The sequence below is a fragment of the Pundamilia nyererei genome, unplaced genomic scaffold, assembly GCF_000239375.1.
Source record: "Pundamilia nyererei isolate P.nyererei 1_Seehausen unplaced genomic scaffold, PunNye1.0 scaffold00083, whole genome shotgun sequence".
In the NCBI taxonomy this organism is placed as follows: Eukaryota; Metazoa; Chordata; class Actinopteri; order Cichliformes; family Cichlidae; genus Pundamilia; species Pundamilia nyererei.
This window is the reverse complement of record NW_005187484.1, coordinates 1,523,663-1,545,925: the sequence shown is the minus strand read 5'-3', so window position 1 is coordinate 1,545,925 and position 22,263 is coordinate 1,523,663. Positions and strand designations below refer to the sequence as shown.

At 40.0% G+C, this 22,263-nt stretch overlaps 2 protein-coding genes across 3 annotated transcripts in view; one reads left to right on the top strand and one right to left on the bottom strand.

The window, feature by feature from the left end:
• Positions 1 to 2,052: 2,052 nt before the first annotated feature.
• Positions 2,053 to 5,813, bottom strand: LOC102211227 (phenylalanine--tRNA ligase beta subunit-like). The gene is made up of 5 exons (XM_005738350.2): positions 5,702 to 5,813; positions 3,205 to 3,260; positions 2,887 to 3,041; positions 2,324 to 2,396; positions 2,053 to 2,201 (listed from the first exon to the last, which is right to left on the bottom strand). Exons 1-5 carry the CDS (start codon positions 5,757 to 5,759, stop codon positions 2,082 to 2,084), a joined length of 462 nt encoding a protein of 153 aa, XP_005738407.1. The 5' UTR covers positions 5,760 to 5,813; the 3' UTR covers positions 2,053 to 2,081.
• Positions 5,814 to 10,495: 4,682 nt separating this feature from the next.
• The window catches only part of acsl3a (acyl-CoA synthetase long chain family member 3a), a 40,688-nt gene continuing 28,920 nt past the window's right edge, over positions 10,496 to 22,263 (top strand). Inside the window, exons 1-3 of one of the 2 annotated variants that reach the window (XM_005738348.2) lie at positions 10,496 to 10,880; positions 17,376 to 17,892; positions 20,596 to 20,773. In XM_005738348.2, the coding sequence (XP_005738405.1) occupies positions 17,518 to 17,892; positions 20,596 to 20,773 (553 nt within the window). In that variant the 5' untranslated portion in view covers positions 10,496 to 10,880; positions 17,376 to 17,517. Of the gene's footprint in view, positions 10,881 to 17,314; positions 17,893 to 20,595; positions 20,774 to 22,263 lie in introns of those variants that run through there. The other variant, XM_013912202.1, reaches the window with a different exon arrangement.

Here is a 22,263-nt window from a genome sequence, read left to right as displayed (position 1 = left end):
AAGCACCACTGAACGACACAGGAAATCATTCCTGCCTGTGGCCATCTCCCTGTACAACTCACCCACTTAACACACAGTTTACTGCAACAGCTACACCCTTCTTGCACATGTTCTTCCTTTTTCAGCTATTTATTAATAAGTGACTTTTATGTGTGTGTGTGTGTATATATATATATATATTGTGCTATTCTTAGTTAGTGTATTGTCTGTCCTTGTTAATGTTTGTTTATAATAAAGCACTGTAATGAAAAATAATTTCCCCTAGGCATCAATAAAGTATTCTGATTCAGAAGAAAGCAAAAATGGTATATTGGGGACAAACTGAGCCAATTCCAGTATACCTGGTGCGCAGAGAAAAGTTATCAATATGCTTTTTGTGACATTTTTGTTTCGTGGTGTGCCGTGTGATTTTTCTAATGTGAAATATGTGCCGTGACTTGGTAAACACTCAGATTCTGTTTGTGTGTGTGTCTGCGTATTTAAGCATGCTTGCAAATAACTGTGTGTGTCTCTAAGCCTTTATAGGAGCATGTGGTGGCTGCAATGAAGAAAACAGAGCATATCAGTATTCTACGAAATGTTTTCTGTTATGATGGTGTAGATGTTAATAATGTGAATAATTAACTCAGCCACAGGTCAGTGGCTCAGTTTTACTGTTTTTCCTGAAATGCAAAAGAACCCAAACCCTAGTTTATTTTTAAAGGTTAATACAATTTTATTATTACAATATGGTATTCATATTTTAGATTAATCTACATCTGCAAAATAAAATGTCACAAAAGCCTTTAAATAAATGTAGTCTTGTACCCTGTAGGCTCACTCCTGCTTGCTGCAGGTGTCACTGTGACAGCCCTCGGTGAGCTGCTTGATTAAAACATGGTATCAGACAAGGTTAACAGCTCTGCATATTTTATTTGAACTTCTGTAGCTTTCTGCCAAAACAAATTGCAACGAAATGGGAGCAGCTACAAAATTAGTTTTACTTCATGTTGGAGATTGGTAATCAGGTGGTTTGATGAATGATTCCTGCCAACTTTTTCACAGTAAAGGGGTTTAATAGTGGTTACTGTAATAAATCTATTTGAGCTCACCATCTCATTAACAGCACCGCCTTTTCGCTCTTTCCTGTATGTGTACAGAAAAGCTCCACGTTAAATTATGACAGCAAATTTGTCACTGTTGTTGTTGTGTTATCGGTCTTTTTCTTGAAAAGTGGGGGCTCCCTGGGCTTAATGTTGTCACACTTTTTATTGACACGCTTGCTCCTAGATGTTTTTGCTCAAGGTGCCGTTTCACTGGCAAATGTATGTGGACCACTTGCCATGAAGGCTACAGAACGCCACAGCACCGTTTTGTAAATAAAGCATCAAAGAAAAAAAAATAGCATCCAGGATTTTTTGTCATATCTAGTTACTTGATGAATCATCAAGTAAATTTTACACAAAATAAGAAGTAGTATCAATAAAAAGTAAACAATTAAGTTCTTACGAAATTCATCCTTAGGCATGTGCAAAATCAATCTTAGGCAACGTAGGCCCTGATGATTTTTGGCTCTGCAGTGAGTTTCATGAGAGTAAAACTATCATCACAAAACATAAGTGCTGTTCTGCAAGATTTATTACTGGGTCTAATCAAAAACATTCTTAGTACTTTTAAATAAGTATATTATGTCTTTAGTTACCTAACTAGGTGACTTAGGACAGTAACAAGTGTCAGAGGTAATGGCAGCATCATGTTGGTCCTTTCATTGTAAATAAAGCTGCAGCTAGCCATTTAGACTCAAATTTTTAAAGGAAACACATTCATGTTATATATAGTACAGTGGGGCAAAAAAGTATTTAGTCAGCCACCGATTGTGCAAGTTCCCCCACTTAAAATGATGACAGAGGTCAGTAATTTGCACCAGAGGTACACTTCAACTGTGAGAGACAGAATGTGAAAAAAAAATCCATGAATCCACATGGTAGGATTTGTAAAGAATTTAGCCGTAAATTAGGGTGGAAAATAAGTAGTGGGGGAACTTGCACAATCGGTGGCTGACTAAATACTTTTTTGCCCCACTGTAGGTGGTTGGTGTGCTCTCACCTGCAAATGTTCTGATGTAGTTTCTCCTGCAGCTCAATGAAACTGTCATAGCGCTCCTTTGTGAAAGTAATGTTCCTCAAGACTGCTGCCACAGCGTGGGGTCGCACTGCTTCCGTCTGAGGGGAGTGAAGCGCCGCAAACATAGGGTCAACAGGCAAATCGCACTGATACTTGTTCTAGGTTACAAACTATTTTTTTTCTTGTTAAACATTTTACAATTGTGAACATCTCCACACACCTCCTTAGTGATGATCAGCTTCTGAGGCTCCCCACTGAGTGGGCTAACACGTTTGTATCGAGGCACCTCCAACCTAAAACAAAAACACAATCTCTGCAGTTAGAGGGAAGAACAGTTTTAACTCTCAGTGATGCCGCAGTGTTCGTTCGACTTTGGGACCTGAAGCGGACAGAGTTTTGGACCTAGATTACTCTGCGAGGCTCCTGACTACAGTAGCTGTAATGCTCCAACAAGCCATCTGACAATGCATCAAGCACTTCGTAGCTTACACAAGTCGTACTAAAACATTTTACAGATTTATGAGCGCCATGTACCACATAAAATTGGTTCAAGGTTAGAAAGCACAACCAGAATTCATACATAAGGCGCACCGGATTATAAGGCGCACTGTTGATTTTTGAGAAAATTAAAGGATTATAAGTGCGCCTTATGGTGCGGAAAATACGGTACAAAAAACAAAAAAAAACAAAGTGCTGGTCAATCACGGCAACAAAACTTGATATATAAATAAATCTCTTATCATTTATTTCAGGTTAAGCCTGTTAAAAATTGCAGAAACGCACTTATTCTTGAAGACCTGCAGTCCACGAACCAGTCCTTCCAGACATAGCAGATCATAGCGGTTAGCTGGTACATCGATCTTATACAGGATCACATCAGATGCTCCTGAGGCCTTAGTGTCACCCTGCTCTCTGCTGATTATCTCTTTCTCAGAGGTCTGTAAAGCAGATGGGGAAGAGGAACTTCAGCATGCCAGAATTCAGACACAAATGTAGACAAATCAAAGAACTGTACTTACATCTCTGCAATAACAGAGCATTACTGCATTACTTTATTAACCACAAATAGCGAGCTGTTCGTATTTGATGTCATGTACTTACAATTTCATCCAGCTCCAGCCCAAACTCAAAGCAAAGCTCGTCAAACTCCTCATCAGCTAAAACAAAAGGCAGACAGACATTATTAGAAGATATTTACTGGCACATGTCACAGCAGCCTGCTCACATTTAACCCTCTGGGCTCTATGCTGGCCATTTGTGTACACTTCACTTTCTTCAATTTTTCACTATTTTTTTAAATTTTCCAACTTCAGCTCCTTAATTATATCAATAATATACACTACACATGCAGTTATTCCTGTTGGCTCTATGGTGGCCACTTTTGGCCAACTGAAACCCATCTTTTAATTCCTTGTTACTGACTAAATCAAGTAATTTAGGTAAAATTCCTTTCATTCTAAGCTCAACACATGAAAATTGTAGCTTTCAATGTTTTTTACTAAATTACGTGATTTACCCATTTTTAGTCAAACGAGCAATTTAATGTAATATTCTTAGTTTCCAATAGGGGCATATGATGGGTTACCAGACTCCAATGGACCAAAAGAATGACACAGTTTTGACACAGGTTTGATCTTGAGGATGCCAGATAATAGTTTGTGTTTGTGCATGACATTGCAGCAGAAATATTTATTTGCAAGACAGACTGAAAGAAATTATGATGCATCAAACATTACATAAGCTGAAGTGAATTTATGTTGATGCGGCTATGGAGCCTGCATCAACAGCAAACTTAACACACAGCAAACTTAACTTTGAAGCAAATGCTAAAAGCACCTTGTATGGAAAATATTATGGAAAATACGGTAAGTTACTGAAAAGGTGCTTATGCTTAAAGTGCTTTGGCACTCTTTGGCAATAACGTAGATAATGTTAAAACTTAATCATCCTCTCAGCCTCCTCTGATGACCTGTTTGCTGCTGCCTGCCGCTGAAAGGCAGCGGGGAGAGGGGATACTTGAGCAGTGCATTTATCACGGCATATAATGTTTTTTCTGGATACACTGTGCTTTTTCAGCATTTCAATTTGAAATGTATCAGCACCAGTCACAAATGCAGTATTGCCGGCCATGGTCTTTCCACACTCACGACAGTAAATGCAGTGCATCATGTTGTCAGCTTTACAGTATCTTAGCCACGGAAACTGGTCAAGCCACTCTCTTTGAAATACTTTGTATACACTTTCCCCCTTTTACTTTCAGTGGGCTCTGGCTCGGAGTCGATCGTATGAGGCTCATTATCTGATGCTGTCTCCGGACCAATGTTAGACATAACCTGAGAGGTTGATGGCTCCGTGTCAGAGCACTAGCTATGAATTTCAGATGGCTCAGGCCTTAACGAAAAAGTAATCAAACGTTCTTTTCATCTTTTCTCATTATCCACAGCTACGTCCACTTCTGTCAGGCCTAGGCTACTCACTAGAGGTGAGTATTGTCACTGATTAAACACAGCGAAGATTTTCCTGGCCTGGCTTTTTATAGCAGATAACTGCCTTAAAAATATTCTGCAGTAGATCAAAAACTGAAGAAAACCATGAATCAACATATGAACATTACCCGATGCTGCTTAAGTGAAGCACAGCAAAGTTAGATGTTTTATTTGAGACACAGCCAAGCATTTTTCAATTTGGCATAATTTAAAAAAGTTTTAATTTCTTCGGTATTAAACAGCAGAAATTATGCTTTCTTGTCGGAGGTCATTTTTGGAAACAAAAAACAGCGGCCGACAGCACTGTACATGACTTAATAATAAGCGAATAATAAACAAATAAAGCGAATAATGCAGAAAACAGATTTGAGATACTGGTCATGAAGTACACTGAGAGAGAGCTGTGCAGGAAGTGTGATTTTATCGTGGTGGAAGCAAAACAGCGAAAGTAAGAGGGGATTCATGACAATGTTTATCTAATCGATTACACGTCCCAGACTCCATTAACAATACAAGAAAATCAAGCAGCACTGCAAATATATGAAATGGTCATTTTTGATGTTGTCCTCCAACAAGTGCATTGTACAAACGAACGTAATGACCATTTTATATTTATAAAAAAAGATGATAAAAACTGATGTTAAAGACTTTATGCAGTAAAAATAGCAACAAAACATAAAAATAATAAAAACTGCAGACTTAATCTGTTGGTGGACACTTTTGGCAACGAACAAGCTGACAGGATAGTGATTCTGAACAAACCCAGAGGCTTAAATGACAGGAGGAAGCGGAGGAAATGATGCAATCACGCTGTCAGTCAACAGGCAGATAGAAATGAACTAGTACTATTTCCTTATCGCAAAAAATACATAAGTTAACAAATAAACCAAAATAAACTTGCCATCAAATAAGTGGTACTTTCTTTAATAATTAGAAATGAAGGCAGTTAAAATTAGCTCTACAGTTCATGAGCAGCTGCTACATTGCTAACAATCAGACAGCGAGTTCACAACGTACTGACCTGAACTCTGTCGTTTAGAAGCAAAAATAAAAAAAGAGAAAACAGACGAGCAGATTAAAGGTTACCGGAAAATACAGTAAATATGACTTACTGTAACTTCTACCCAAAGCTTTGAATAGAAGATCCCGTTTAACTCCGACAGTCGGCATGTTCGCAGCTAATCGTCACCAGCTATGTGGAGGAAAAGGACCCTCACTAGCCGGTTGTAGTTGTCTGCAGAGGTGCCTGAGTGATTATTCTTTTCTTTTTTTTACTCTCAAAAAACTTTATTTAGAACTTAACATAAGCCGTTATGTTCATTCTTAATATAAGGAAAACGTTTAGATATATATTTGTTCAATTTTTGCAATGCAGCATGTGAGCTCCGGGACACAGACCTACAAAAAGGTTAAGCTATTTATTTACAGCTTTTTAGCTATTTAATTTTACTTCAAACAATCGGTAACACGTTGTTGCGTGCTGGAGAAATCATCATCATCATCATAACTAGAGAATGTGTTCCCTGAAGAAAATGCAGTGCGAAAGCTGATACGCGAATATTTTTTAGCTGAAATCCTGTAATTGCTAAAATATTTGGGAAACTTGTTAAATTTAACTGAAATACACCGAATCATTCACCTGAAAGCTGAAGCTCACACAGAAAAGAAGGTTCAAGGTTGGAAAGTAGCTGAACATCTTCAAAATACATATTAGTAAGTTAAATTTATTTGCCAAAGACACTGAGGAAATTGAATTTACGCCTGACCCCTGACCCCATGGGCCCCGACGTAAACCTTGGAACGCGTAGCCTACTTTTATACTTCAGTTCTGTCCAAAAAGGTTTTGAAGCTTTAGAGTAGCTTTTCAGAAAATAAAAGTACAGTAATTACACTGTACAGTGTACTACAGTGTGCAAGATATTAAAACAGACAAACAAACAAACAAAACCCGAAGCTCCTTTAAGCTGAAGGTCAAAACCTTTATTTAAATATTACACAGACTGCGTGTGCTGACCGAACAGGCTTGGGCTGAAGCAATGCAGCACCTAACCTATTTTCAAGTAGGCTATCATTACTTAAAGGGGACTCAAGAAGGAAGCCCCCTGGCACCGCTCTGGTGGAGCGGACACCGCCGTTGCAGTCGACTAACCCGTTTCTCTCTATTCTGCCTCCCCAGGACTTGGAAATGACCGGTACTGTACCCGAGAAACTGGGGCAGGAGTGCTAGAAGTGTGGGCTGCTGGGACACCTGATGCGGGAGTGCCCGCTGATGGAGGTGCGACAGGTGTTCTGTGGCGCCAGTGTTCTGGATTATCTGGCGTTGTGAATTAACTGGGGACGGTCAAACAGATGGTGATTTTCCGTTGGCAGATGGGCAGATGTTTTCTTTGTTGTGGTTGTTGTTGTTGTTTTGTTTGTTAGTTTTTTGTAGGTATAAACAATGAAAGGTAGTGGATTGGCCAATTGGTCATGGTCGACTCTGGCCTGGACCAATTAAAGCCGAGGAGGTTGGCTGCACCCTCCCCCTTCCTTGTGCTACGGCTCTGAAAGCAATCTTATCACAGATAAACAGAAGAAAATGGTATTGAGGTATCCGTATTGAGGTTAAAAGGAACGCGATTAGTCAGGGTTAGGGTTAGGGTTAGAATACACACACACACACACACACACACACACACACACACACACACACACACACATATATATATATATCTGTGTGTGTGTGTGTGTGTGTGTATTTTTCATCTATTGTGGCCCAATTTCAGACAGAATTGTGAACCCCACTTTAGAGTGGGCAGTCGTAATGAAGAGGTTCATTTTATTTTGTAGATTTAAGCTGCTCTTCATATTTTTGGCCACCAGATGTCACCAGATTGCACTGTGTTGAAAGGCTTCCAGTAACTCATTTACAAGACAGCTTTGAAGATCTGCTGGCATCTTCCGAGCTACAGGGCTTATGTGAGACCCACACCCATCTAAACCAAAACTGACATGAGTGACTGATATGAGATCATTTCTGAGGACCTGAGAGTGGTGGTGGTTTAAATGTCTCCTTTTATTTTTAGATTGCAATGATGATGGAGTTCCTTAGACTTTAAAAGGAAAACAAAATCCTATCACACATCACTGCTGAAGATCTGGGGGATTTTTTTGGTGGAGAAGAGCAAACAGACACTCAAAGAGCAGTAAGTTACTGTGACACCTACAGATCATCCACCTCACACCTGAAACTCTGTTTGTGATGAAGTGTAAATGCCAAGAGAAAACCTCTATTTTTTCTTTTGAAGGCTTTGGGACTTGGAGGATTTTGAGGAAAAAGAAGCCAAACCACTTCTGAAAATGGTAAGACTAGAAAAAAAAAAAACATGTTCTGGGTTTTCGTCCAAAGTTGACTGGTATTTGGAACTGTTCATTATTCATTTCACCTTGACTAAAGACCTTGTTCCACCTGAAGACAAGCAACCCCAAACCATGATATTGCCTCCACCATACTTCACCAAGGGTATGGTGCTCTTCTGGTGATGTAAAGTGATTATGCAACTTATTATGAACTTATGCAGTTTATGCAGGTTTATTCTACAATGTCAGATGGCTGCATCTCCCTGAGTCTGGTTCTCCTGGAGGTTTTATCCTGCACTTAAACTTTTGATATATAGCACCCTCAGGTGGCTGCTGTTGTGATTCGGTTCCACATGAATAGAATTGAATTGAAAAATCCAATTCAATTGGTCACATTAAAGATGGGAAAACTTTTAAAAGTAAAATCACAAATATCTGGCATTTTAACAGAGGTCAATTTCATTCATTTTTAGCCTGAATTATAAATATAACTTACTTGCGCTATATTAATTTGATGTCTGTTGTTCATATTTTCTTTCACATTTGTCATAAATATTATGAGTTGTCTTAAGGAGGGAAAGTAATATTATACTTTAAAGAAGATAATGTAATTAAAAATGAATGCTATTTTCATAGTAAATAGTATTTTTCTTCATTTTCTGTCTTAACATATATGAAACATTTAAAAAAAAGCACCACTGACAGGACAGATAGCAAATAAGAGTCAAGTTCTCTCATAGAAAACAAAATGCACTACTATTTGTAATACTGAGGAGAAAACTGTTTGTTGGAGCCCAAGGCGAAAGTCAGATTAAATAATTTCAGAGAAGAAAAATGTATTGAAAAAGAGTAGCAGTATGTGAACTAGCTCAAAATAATGAATTCAAATGTCAAAAAGGACAGAGAACCCTTTTAGGGCTGACTGAAAACACTACCGTAAAGGGATGAGTGTGAAGAAACATTTGACTAGTAGTGATGCACTCCCATCACACAGGGTGGGGTGGGGGTGGGATTCTGGAGTCTATCCCAGCTACCACAGGGAGCAGGCAGGGTATACCCTGGACAGGTCCAGGACCAATGAACCTAACCTCAATAATTGCATGTCTTTGGACCTGGGAGGAAGCTGTGGAGTACCCGGAGAGAACTGAAGCAAACACATGATCATATATTTGCTGCTTGCAAACATATTCAGTCTGTTTCTAATCAAATCAACAGAGTACACATTCCAATGATACTTTCAAAAGCAATCTGAGTTGGATGGCCTATTTTCAAGTCTAAGAATGATTTAGAATGAAAGATTACAGTTCTCCATATAGAAATGTCCACTCTAAAGCGTTTAAGCGTTGACTCTTTAGTCATCAAACCTGATTCGATTTTTGGATGAACATTGTTCAAAGTAAGTAAAGAATAACTTGTTGCAAAGTAGATATGATGACAAACATGTACAATGTTGTTTCAGTCTCTTTTTTCAGTGTCCTAATCACATAAAGTCAGTCAATTTTACTTTACGTGATTAAAATAGCATTATTCAGTACAGACATAACAATCGCACTGCCATACACCTGGACAAAAAGCAAATAGGTAATAGAGTTGATTTTCAGTTTTCGGATTCATACCTGAAGTTGAAGTATTTATTGTTTTATCTGTTCCCTGTTATCTTGCTATGCTTCAACCACAGCAGCAGAAAGAGACAGGTTTTTGTCTGATCGTAGAGAATGATCGTTGCTCTCTTAGTGGAATTGTTGCACGGAGGATGTAACATCTATGCAAAGCACTGAGATCTATCGCTTGGTCAGGATTAAGTCCTCTCTCAGCTTCCAGGTTAGCAAAAGTGTCACTGGAGATATTCAAATACATCCCTCCACAGATGTTGATGAATTCTACAAAATAAAAAACAGGTTGTTAAAAACACTTGAACTTCACCACTCATTATATGAAATATCGTAGTATACAGTACAATGAAATGTCAGATTAGCATTGTGTGTCATATCATAGGCAAGTTTAGACCCTTTAATAATAGTAAAAGCTTTAAAAAATATATTATTTTCTGGAATAGTCTATCTTTTTCTAACTTATCTGTTGACGACAGTACAGGATAGAATGAAAACAGGTTTTAAGTCCAGTGTTGTTGTTGATGCCATGATGTTACAGTGCGCTCACACAGAGGGAGGTTTGTCATTAATAGGCTCAATAAGACTTTCATTGTTGTGATAAAAAAAGAATATGCAGAGATTTAAAGCACACTTTAACTGAAACATTAAAAAACTTCAAATTGTTCTGATGATGCCAGGTTAAAACCTTACTGTTGAACAGTGTGTACTGTTCAACAGTAAGGTTACAGTAAAGGGATGAGTGTGAAGAAACAGTAAGGTCTGAAGTGTTACCCAGAGGTTGATTTTAAACCGCTGTCTGTGTGGTTTTACACATAAAAATAACTACGTTTATACGAACACTATTTTGCATGAGCTAATGATTATATACATTAAACAAACACCCAGGCAGGAATCTCCCACCACCGAGGAGCTCGACACCGCGCGTTGTCATGGCGACAAGCATCCCATCTTAAATTTGTCTATAAAGGTGAATTCGGGCTTCGCGCACTGGTTTGTATGCGGGTGTCGTGCTCGTGACGTCTTGCTCTTTTGTGACCGTCAGTAACCCATGCGGTCATGTCGAGCCTTCCTTCCATGTCGGCCGGCCCCTAGCACGCGCCACCTCCGCGAGTCCAATCATAACTCAAAGAATGCCCACCCTCTCCCTCCCAACCCGCCATCCAAGTCGTCCTCGTACAACAACACAGCGCGCGTGTCACTTCCGGACCGGGCAGCGCACAGCATCAGCAGGCAGAGTGAGAGCCGATGGATGAACATATGAACGGAGCCGTCACAGACAGAGCCTGAGCACAGACACACTGAAGACGTGCCAGCGATAAACTAACAGAAACATTTACCGGTAAGTTTCCTCGTCGTTTTGTGACGAGCACACAGGATGCTGTGGCACCGTCAAGCTACACTAAAAAAATGAAGATCTACTCTGGAAGTAAGAAACTTTATGCGTCTAAAAACAAAAACAGGTCTAAGAGGTTTATTAAATGATGTTGAATGTCACATGTTCTAAATATTTGGGAGCTAACTTAGAGGCCTGCCAAATAAAAGAGCCAGTGACTGGGGGGATTTTATGTACTAAGTATTTTAAATAGCAGTTTTGCTATTAGCTTTCTGACTTGTTTCGTTGCAGGTAAAGATAAATAATGCCCATAATTATTGTTTTTATTGTTTTTTATTTTATTTTTCTTCTTAAATGAAATGTGGGCATTACCTCCCATGTTGTAAAGTGTTTTACTTTAGAATTCGAAACCGGAAGTGTAACTGACGGTAACTGGTTTGTGTTGAATGTTGCAGCTGGAACATCTGTGGCTCACTGCTGAGCCCACTGAACTGATAAAGTCATTGAAATTACACAACATGTTACATGTCTTTGGCCTCACTCTTAAACCTTAATAAGGAATGATTTATGCCCCTTAAAATAATTTTGTAACATTTCTTCATGAGCTAAAATAGGTCAGCTTATTACAGTCTTAATTTTTTTTGACGTGGAAACTTTTATAAATGTCCCTTTTCCATCTCTCCTTTGGTATTCACATTTACCCAATTACGAACAGCAGACAAGTGGAGCACATTTTAAAAGAACATTTGTTGTACTCAAAGGCCCAGAGCGGAAAGTGTGTCAACCTCACCACAATCCTTGCTCTAACACGTACAATCCCAACCTGCTGGCTGCTTTTAGTTTCTATTTACACAGCTGACGGGAACTTGCCTGTGGTGGCAGTTATCAAATGATGCAGGTCCTTTAGAGTGCTCCTGTACCTAGAGACAGAGACGCTGTTGTCTTGCAGAGGATGGTCCGATGTGATCAGCACACACACACACACACACACACACACACACACACACACACACACACACACACACACACACTCCTTCCTGCAAGCCAAGACACTAGTCTACTTCATTGTGCTGTTATAAAACACATCTGAAGCTGGGTATGGAGGGGAAACAAGGATTTTTATTTAAATTTACTGTGATTTGTCTGCTTAGCTGTGAACACCCTCTAAGCTCATATCGGAGAAAGAAACAAGTTGTTGATTGGCATGCATGCCAGTAGTTTGTGTCACCACAGAAGCAGAGTAAAGCTGCAGTCTGATCCGCATAATCCAAGCAATTGTGTTTTGTGCTTTCACTCTTGTTGAAATCACACTTCATTGGTTTTGATTGTGTCATTATTTTAAATCTGGGCCCTCAAACCAAACACAAACATACGAACGAACCTCATATCCTATTTCTTTTTACACACACACACACACACACACACACACACACACACACACACACACACACACACACACACACACAAAACCCCGTTCAGCTAGCTTAGTGTGGACCTTCATTGACATGATGGTTTCCCTAGCCCCTTTACCATTAAAAATGAATGCCTAACCCTTACCCTAAACCTAACCATAACCTAATTGTAACCCTGACACTAAAACCACATTTTGAGCCTCAAAAAGGCCTTCACACTTGTGTGTCCTCATAAGTGACTGTTGGTTGTTCTCACAAGTATAGTAGAATGCAGATTTCGGTCCTCACAAAGATAGCTAGACAGGAACACACACACACACAAAGTGTGACCCTCTAGCCTTGAGGTGCCCCATTTCAGAGTCGATTGACCCACACAGCAAACGGCTCAAGGATTGTATTTGCTAACCCTGACCCCGATTGTTTCCGTTCGGTGCATTGTTTCGCCACAATGTCCTTGTTAAAGTTTCTGCAAGGTTTCGAGGCCGCCTGCTTAGCTGAGTGGGTGTAAGCACTGTGACGTGTGCACACAAAAGACCCCATTCACGCCATCTCCTGAGGAAGCAAAGATTCCCTCACACACACAGGCGCACACACAGGCGCACACACATGCCGGCTCACCCCACCACTACGTAGACCGTACCACTATATTACTCAATTAATCCAGTGATTAACTCAGTGAGTGGAGACTGCCTGCAAATCTCTCGCTGTTGCATAAAGCTAACTATTCAGTAACCATTAGTCTACATGTTATGTATACCCATTCTTGAATGCAGGCGATTAGAGCCAGCCTTGTTATTGGTTGCAGTTTTGCAGTTTAGACTCTTGATCCTTCTTTTTCTTTGCAAAGACATAGTGCAGCTGGTGTGTAAATCAGGCTGCATGTGGTTGTGAAAAGCCTCTTCTAAACCATCAGTAGGTCAGGATGCTGTCTTATGGTCAGCAAATGGCTATTTAGGGCAGTTAGTGATGTAGAACCAGGACCATCAATCTTTTATTTATGCTAACTTGAGTATATTTAATGTAGCCAAGTGAAATCTGACCTTCATAATATGAGTTATGAAGCCTATAAGCACATAGGTTTGGGGTGCAACTTGGTACTTTTTAAACTGCCTTATTTTTTCCAACATTTTTTAGCCTGTATGAAGATATCTTACGTTTAATTTTGAGGGCTGAAAAATTGAATTACATTTTATTTATGTACCGCCAAATCACAGCAACAGTTGCCTCGACACATTTGGGCAGTGTGAAACATGCAGGTGGGCAAGTGGCTGGACCTAAACAAGTTACAGCATTTTAAAGGTCAATTTCTTAGCTACATTTTGATACAAGGCTCATCCTCATCCTTCTGTGTCAAAATAAAATTTGCATCGTCTAATGTTTTTAATGGCTTCATTTAATACGCTAAAGCTATCGTATAAAAATTTAACTGATTCTGAAGGCGTCAAGTTGAACTCACTGTTTTTTTTGGAAAGGTAGTGAAGTTATCAGGTCCTTTCTCTGCCCTTGCGCAAACTAACTAATGGTACCTGGTAACACACACAACCACTGTTAAGTTTTAAATATTGTTCAAGATGCAACAATGCTGGACATTGTGTGTTTTTTAGAATTCAAAATGGGAGTATTACTCCTCTGTAAAGGTTCGTGAGGGTCTGCAAATGCAGGATGCAGAGGGACGTTAAATCGCAAAAGATGAACCTTTAATAGCTGAGATAGACAAAGTCCAAAGGGCTTCAAAACCACAGCAGCAGAGAGCAAAAGAGGAACAAGTAAAGAGCAAATGGAGAACTGATAAGGAGAGAAGCAATACTGTTTAAACAGAGGTGAAAATGATCAGGCACAGGGGAATCTTATGAGCGCTACGCAGATGTCCACAAAGAAGCAAGGAAAATCTGTATAAACAAACAGAGACTTTTTTAACCCCTCCTGACCAAAGCCAAAGCAGCTGAACTCTGATACTAACTAGAGCTATGAAGTTTAAAAGATGTCACTGTTTAGCAGTAAGGGATCTCTAAAGACATGACGGGGGGGGCATTGTGTTTTCTGGAGTAAAATTCAGTATGTCTGGGTCTATCCTGCTAAACTTTCTCAATTTTTTTTTAAATCTCTCTGTTAAATGTTCTCAATTTAAAAAAAAAAATCCACTACAATAAAAGCACTGTATCATTAGAACTAAACTAAATTAAAACATAAATCACTGGGCCTTTAACCTATGCCATGGTATAAAATGTGTCAAACCCTCTGAATGAGTTGAAGCAAAGTGAAGGACAGAGTCACTGAGTACAGAAGAAAAACAGATTTTAACTTTATTGCTTAATGGAAGTCAGGAGTCATTTTTAACAACTAGCAGAAGATAGTGGAAATTATTTGATATTTTACAGGAGATCTAAGCCATCTGTTCCTCGTTGACACTGAGCAGCAGTGGAAGAAGTTGTAGTCTGCCAGCACCATGCCTTCCTGAATCTTTTTCCTCTTGTTTAATAGATTGTTTAGCACAGTGCCGCTCATCCATTGTCTTTGTTTCCTTGAGCTCCACTTTGAGCAAAAGAAAAATGACAAATGGGACAGTGGGGCCAACAAACGAACACTGAAGAGTGATGGGGTAAAACTTGTGTTCCACCAGGGTACAGTTTTGGTAAGCTTTAGCATCCTGTGATGAAGCAGGGCGTCCTTGCTGGGTAACGAGACACCAGGAAGAACCACAGAGCTGCAGAGAAAGGAGTCCATGTCCCACAGGGAACAGATGGTGGTCTGGGAGAGCAGTGCTGGTAAAATCTTTGATTTATTTATGAGTCTCAAAGGGACACTCGTGGGATGAGTGTGTACAGGAGGAAGGTGGGCACAGTGTGTGTGTTTTTCAGCGGGCAATTTTGTTTGAGAGGTGGGGGAACAATGTGAAGCGGCAAGATGAGCCTCTTCCTCCTATGAATAATAAATTACTGCTGCTAAAACGGACTGTTGTAGAGTGTGAATGTGCGCACATACACACACAAGCTGTTTTGACAGACGGTGTTATTTTAGCTGCACAGCTGCAAAGACGGCCGATGGCCTGAATAGAAACATCAATATACATTATGGTTATTTGTCATAGTAGTGCCCGTAAATAACACCTTAAGAACCTTATTGACCCAGAAACTAAGAGAATAACAAATAATACATAATATAGCACAGAGCTGAGTAGCGAAAACAGCTTATCAAAAAGTGTTAACTAGCCTAAAACCAAAGAGGGGGCTGATTCTCTGATCGTATAGTCTATGGTTGCAGTCTATTAAAATAGCTCACTTAAACTGTTGTACTTTACTGATAGGTTTATAGTCTCCATCACTAGTTTAATGCCTTGGTAAATATAACATCATGCTCATATTGTATCAACAAGTGGTTAAGTGGTTGCCAGTAGTGATGACAGTTTTAAGATAAGCATTTTTCCAGCTCAGTCACCACACCTAACAGCCAGATCGTCATATTATTCGGCTGTTGGGTGTGGGTATCCTAGTAATCCACAGTAATCGTGATCTGGTGTCTGTGGTGTCTCAGAGTCAATGAGACATTCTTCTACAGCTTGGCATGACATTTAATTTACTTGAATCACTGTAATTATTAATAGAGATGAAGACATTTCAAATGTTTGGTTATACTGGGAACTAGTTTTATTTACCAGCCCTGATTTCTCACCCCAAATTTGAAATCATTGTTTCTCTTGACAAAAGAAACTGTTTAACGTGACTCATCCTCAACATTCTGTACTAAAATCAGTCAGTGCACTCCTAATTCTGTGCCTCTTTGATGGCAAATTTACATTTAGTTTTCTGTATAGAGAGTCATGGTAAACATTAAAGTAAGCTCTCTTTAAATTCTGAGGTTTTGTGTATCAGGACATGAAAAAAAAAATCTGGTCTTAAACTCAGATGAATGAAAACACGTCCTCATTTCTTCTACAATTACATGCTTCAGATAATTTAAAAAATCCCATTGATGGGATAGTGTAAGATTTCAGTCAACGTAGGCTTTTTAAATTGCAAAATAATCTCAACTCAAAATTCACTTAATGTTTTGCTTTTTCCTTCATGGTGTGAAATAATCATTCATGCTGAGCCTATTATTTTTTTAGTTCATTGACCAGGTTCTGTATCTATCTTGAAAATTAGATATCAGCACTTTATACTAACTGGTACCTATTGGTAAGGCGCTTTTATATTGACATGATAATGTTGCCTAATTGCCTTCATGGGTTATAGGGAACTACACTTACCAGGAAGTCTGTAAGATAACCTTAACCTTAACCTTAATCTCTGTTCAGGACTCTGGATAGCTCCCAAACTCATCTTCTGTAGGTTACAGTCTCCGTCACCAAGTGCATACCTGTTCTGTGTGTGTCTGAAGAAGCTAGGGATGAGGTGAAATTTCAAAGATACGCACACACAACACAGCCACCTTTTACCCAGTGAAGTAGATGTGAGGAAGTCCCTCTGCGCAAACCTCATCACATTCTCTCTAAATTTTACATCATGGAGTTTAACGGGCGGATTCTTGAGCTATAGCTTGTTCCCTGTTCTTATCTGCTCCTGACTTGGCTATCTCCTTCTGTCGAGTTGCTTGAATCCTGTCACACATCCCACATGTAGACTTTCAGAAACCTCACAGTTAGTGTAGTTTATGTCTGTTATAGCTGACCTTTTTACTTTTTTCACTTCTTCCTACGTGTCCCCATCCTTTTTGATTTGTTTCTCCTTATATTTCCTCTCTGGTCTCCTTCCTCACCGCTTCATCTGTCTGTGTTGTTTTGCTGTCTTCGACACTAACAGTGACTGACATTGACTGATGTGCTCTCTTCTTTGGCGTGAGTGCACCGGACACAGGAGTTGCAGGGTGGGGAAGGAACATTTGAGTAAGAGAGTCGATGTGTAACACCATCTCTTGCCAATAACATAATAACAAGCTTCTGCTTTACTATCAGCGAGAACATGTGAGGCAGTGCTTTGTTTCAGTTTCGGAATGAATCTCTTGGAAAACCACAGGAGTGTTGTAGACACAAGCATAATTTTGAAACTAGTTTAAAAATTTCCTCTAATGCCATGTTGTGGATATTTTTTAGGAGTATTGCAGAGCTGTGGGCATTGCATTAGCAGAAAGGGAGAATTGAGAAGGCAACAGAAGAAACAAGGGAGCAACTGAACCAGCACGAGCAGGCACTTCTTCCCCGCTCTCTTCTCTCTGCTTGTCACAGCTTTGCCAAGATGAAGCTGAAAGAGGACCTGAACCCCATGCTGCTGCTCCTCTTCCACCTCATGGTGTGGATCTACACCGTCATCACCTTTCTGCCTTCCTACCTCCTTAGCTGGGTGTCCAGACCTGACGGGAATTTCTACGGCTCAGAGGAGGAGAGAGCCAAGAGAGCCAAAGCTCGTTCGGTCCTGGGACAACCAGAGGGACCATACCGAGCAGTGAGCTCCATGAAGAAGCTGGTCACATCTCTACATCCGGGAGTGGACACACTGGATAAGATGTTCGAGTACGCAGCCATGAGGTTCCCCCACAGAGACTGCCTTGGGACAAGAGAGGTGATTAGCGAGGAAGATGAGCGACAAAGCAACGGGAAGGTGTTCAAGAAGGTAAAAAATGATATGGAAGTGAGGAAGTAAATGTTGTGTTGTAGTAGCAGTGTAGCTAAAAAGGGGCTATCCAACATTCTATTACAGGTACTTAAAGGACTACACACTTTTATCTGTCCCTTAAGTATGCAGCTGCAAACAGCATTTAAATTTAAGAAGTATGTCTGCTTACAAATGGGGTAATAGAAATAGCATAAGAAGGTGCACAGAGAGTGATATTAGAAGTGGCACGGAAACTGAAAGACTCACTATGCAGTTGCAAGTTGTGGGGTTGGAAGTTGCATCTAGAGCCGGGAGAACGGTGGAAAAAGGAAGGATTGCATTCGTTGAATCATACAAAGCTGCTCTAGAGTTCAAGAATAAAAATATTGATTTTGAAATAAGTAAAATGGGTACAATTTCAGGATTTGTCAGGAAATATCTCATGAAAGGTACCGTATATATAAAACACAAGTTTTATATATATATCCAACGGATGAATATTTACCATTTTTATTAATTTCTTTCCCATGTGGGATAACATAGAAGATACTAAATTGCAACCCATAAACACCCTTGTGTGTAGCTCCATGTAGGAAAATTGCATCGACAGTGGTTCAGTTATAATTCATATTTTCATAATGACTGTGGTATGGATCTGTGAACTGCATTAACACCCAGCGTGCAAACCTCATTTAAAGCTTGTTTAAACAAGCTTTGCCTCATTTCTTTATCTAGTGTGAGTTATGTTAGCAACGTGCCTGTTAAAGCATAGCATTGAAATACATGGCACCTTTTCTTTAAATCTAACAGGCCCAGCTCTCAGCCCCCAACCTCACATTTAAAAAAAAAAACTTTTATGTATTTAGGATGAATACCTGAAAACCAGCTACGCAGTGTAGCTTTTAATAAAAGTTACTCACTCTAGACTAAAAAGAGCTTTTGCTGTGAAGTATTTTCATCTGCAGATTACTGTTTATTATTGAAGGATCCTGTTATTCAAGTGCAACGCTGTGCAACACTGTGGCTCAGTCGTGTATTTGTAAGACAATAGTTTTAGAGAGTTATTACTCAATGTGTGGATTTCTATGGTGTGATATGAAAACATCATATCCATTGGATAATAAGCAAGAGATTGCATAGCCATGTTGGACAGGGTGTCAGTGTAAGGAAGCCTCTGATAGGGACTGGGCAAAGAGCAGAAGGATTCTGAGATGTCAATCAATAGGCAAGCTGTCAAGCTTACAGCTTTCAGAAACTAATGACGAAAAGAGGAGGCTAGACATTTTTCATATTCTAAAAAATAAAGTTTGTAAAATTCCAAATGTCTTCAAAATGTTCCTCTGTGACTTCTCTTGGCCTGCTGTCTAGACAAACCTCTTGTTAATGTTTAAAATGTTCAAAATCCACTTCCAGATGCTGCTACTCTTTCAGCTGACAGCTTGTCTACTAGACCACTTATTTCCTTCCATCCATCCATTCTCTTCCGCTTATCCTTTTCAGGGTCGCGGGGGGTGCTGGAGCCTATCCCAGCTGTCATAGGGCGAGAGGCGGGGTACGCTCTGGACAGGTCGCCAGTCTGTCACAGGGCCAACACACAGGGACAGACAACCATTCGCACTCACATTCATTCACACCTAGTGGCAATTTGGATTATCCAATTAACCTATCCCCACAAGCTGCATGTCTTTGGAGCAAACACGGGAAGAACATGCAAAGTCCACACAGAAAGACCCCGGCCTGATGGTGGAATTGAACTCAGGACCTTCTTGCTGTGCGGCAACGGTGCTAACCACCGTGCTGCACCTATTTCCTTCAACCTTGCAAATGTTAGGACAGAGGGTAGAGTATGAATACGAAGTAGCAAAATCAAAACAGTAAAAAAAAGTATTTGTTATTAATCCAGAATTAGTGTAAATTGGAGCAGAAAGAAAGGAAGAAGACTTCTGCTTTCAAGATTTTTAGCTATGTTTTCTTCTTCAGTGTGCCTGCACAGTTAGGTGTTTATGTTACTTGTGAATTACCTCATTAAACCCAGTGGCCTGATCCCTGTAATCCATTGAATCTCCACTGTTGAAACACTTATTGCTGCAATAGTGCATAATTAGGCTGTTTAGCTAGCTATTGTTCCCAACCAGTGGAAAACAGCACCGTGTAGTCACTGTGGCTCTGTGTTCTTCTGCGTGTTTATGTGCACTGACATTTCTTAACCATTAGGAGCCGGTATAAGCTCACTAATACATGTGCAGGCAGCTCTCTGAACATAATGTGTGAGTGGTGAAGAGAATATCCAGAAGCCTATGCTTATCTTTCTTTCGTGCAGCTGATGACCGTGACATGCAGCAGCATGAGAATGACAGCAAGAGGAAGTACTTCTGTTTGGCAACAGTGGACAGTTGCTCCCTTTCCTGTGACTTCTTAATAAGGAACAGGCCAAGCATGTGACTGTGGGATGGGACACAGGAGCAGGGCTTTGCAACAGTTCAGTGGCTTTTTTAAGGAGATAATAGATTTGCATCATTCCATCTTTCAGTTCCTTACCATTCATCTTTTTCCTTGCTCTGTTCCTTTAATAAAACCCTGTATATTTGACAAAATGAATGAATAAAACCCATTAACACTTATACTTTGTCTTCATTGAGACTGGAAACAGTTTTCTCTTACTTGACAGCAAGATATTTATGCGTCTTTCTCCGGCCTCCCCTCTTTCCAACACCCCTGCAGGTAATTCTGGGCGAGTACCGCTGGCTCTCCTACAAGGACACCCTCACGGCAGCCTCCCATCTGGGCAGCGGTCTGGCGGCGTTGGGGCAGCGGCCTAAAACCAACATCGCTATCTTCTGTGAGACACGAGCAGAGTGGATAATAGCTGCCCAGGCTTGTTTCACATACAACTTCCCATGTAAGTCCAGGTTTCTCTGAGGACTTAAACATGCAGCGAACATTGCATACATAATGCTAACACAAGGACAGAAACAACGATCTCTCTATACTACTATGCATCTTTTTGTTTCATATGGACTTTCCATTTGCCCTCCTTTACACTACAGTGGTCCCTCCTTTATCACGGGTGTTACGTTCTAAAAAATAACCCGCAATAGGTGAAATCCACGAAGTAGCGAACTTTATTTTTTACAATTATTATAGATGTTGTAAGGCTGTAAAATCCCTCACTACACACTTTATATACTTTTCTCAGACAGGCATTGACATTTTCCACACGTTTCTCTCTTGTTTAAACACTCTCAAAGTTCTCTCAAAGAAAAATACATCCAGTATTATAGAATGAAACCAAAGATCACACTCTGTTTTCAGGCCCAGACCCTGGGAATAGAGCAGCTGCGTGAGAATACAACATTAATGAATCAATGGTACGGAAGTAGAGGAAGCAAGAAGAATGAGTTGAGTAAAGTTTGACTTATCCGACTGTTTGGTTTCGCTTAATGCGCCTTATAATCCTTTGATGTCAACACTGTTGTTTTTGTTTTCTTCTGCTAGCGAAGATTTAAATTTGACAAGCTGGATGCATTCTGTACTGTACAGGAGACACGGCACGAGACTGAATGAAAATGGTCTACAGTCGATCAGGACGCAGAACACAATGCGCTGTAAAAAAACAAAAACAAAAAAACATGCAAAATTACACAAAAAAAACCCCAGTGAGGCTGCGAAAAGTGAACCACGATGTAGCGAGGGACCACTGTATACAGATGTGTAATGGAGAGGAGTGTGTGTCTGTGTGTGTTATTTTGGGTCCTGTTGCCAGTGCAGCCCGAGCTGCTGTCAGGTACTGTTAGTTTTTCTTGGTGTTACTTGTGACAAATGCTAACTGACATTCAGCCTACAATCCACCCTTATAGCAGTAAGTCCAGAGCTGAAGTTAAGGCCTCCTCAGTTCAGTGTTACTTCAGAAGTAGGCGAGCCCAGATGTGGGACACAGGAGGCATCAGCTTAAAATTACAAACCCAGTCAGGTACATAAAAACACAGGGAAGAGGTTATAGGTGAGAATCACCAGACACCGAATGATACAATATTATCACAATACTTAACTCTCGATATGCTGAGTATTTCAGTAATATATATTGTGATTAATCATGTTTTCTCACTTCAGTTGTTTTTTTGCTGAAAAATAAGATATTCAAGCATACCAACACTGTCACTAAAACTGCAATACATGTTCCCATAAAATGGAACCCATCTGATAACGGTCTGATATTACTCACATATCTGTCTGCAATTGTATGGGGTCAATTTATGACAATTACAGTGGGGCAAAAAAGTATTTAGTCAGCTACCGATTGTGCAAGTTCCCCCACTTAAAATGATGACAGAGGTCAGTAATTTGCACCAGAGGTACACTTCAACTGTGAGAGACAGAATGTGAAAAAAA

What these genes read in the sequence shown, in the direction of transcription:
- LOC102211227 (XM_005738350.2), bottom strand. Translation starts at nt 5,759, where the DNA reads ATGCCGACTGTCGGAGTTAAACGGGATCTTCTATTCAAAGCTTTGGGT. An exon ending in GGCTGGAGCTGGATGAAATT is followed by an intron (nt 3,042 to 3,204) that starts GTAAGTACATGA and finishes TCTGCTTTACAG; the next exon opens with ACCTCTGAGAAAGAGATAAT. An exon ending in AGCTGATCATCACTAAGGAG is followed by an intron (nt 2,202 to 2,323) that starts GTGTGTGGAGAT and finishes CACTCCCCTCAG; the next exon opens with ACGGAAGCAGTGCGACCCCA.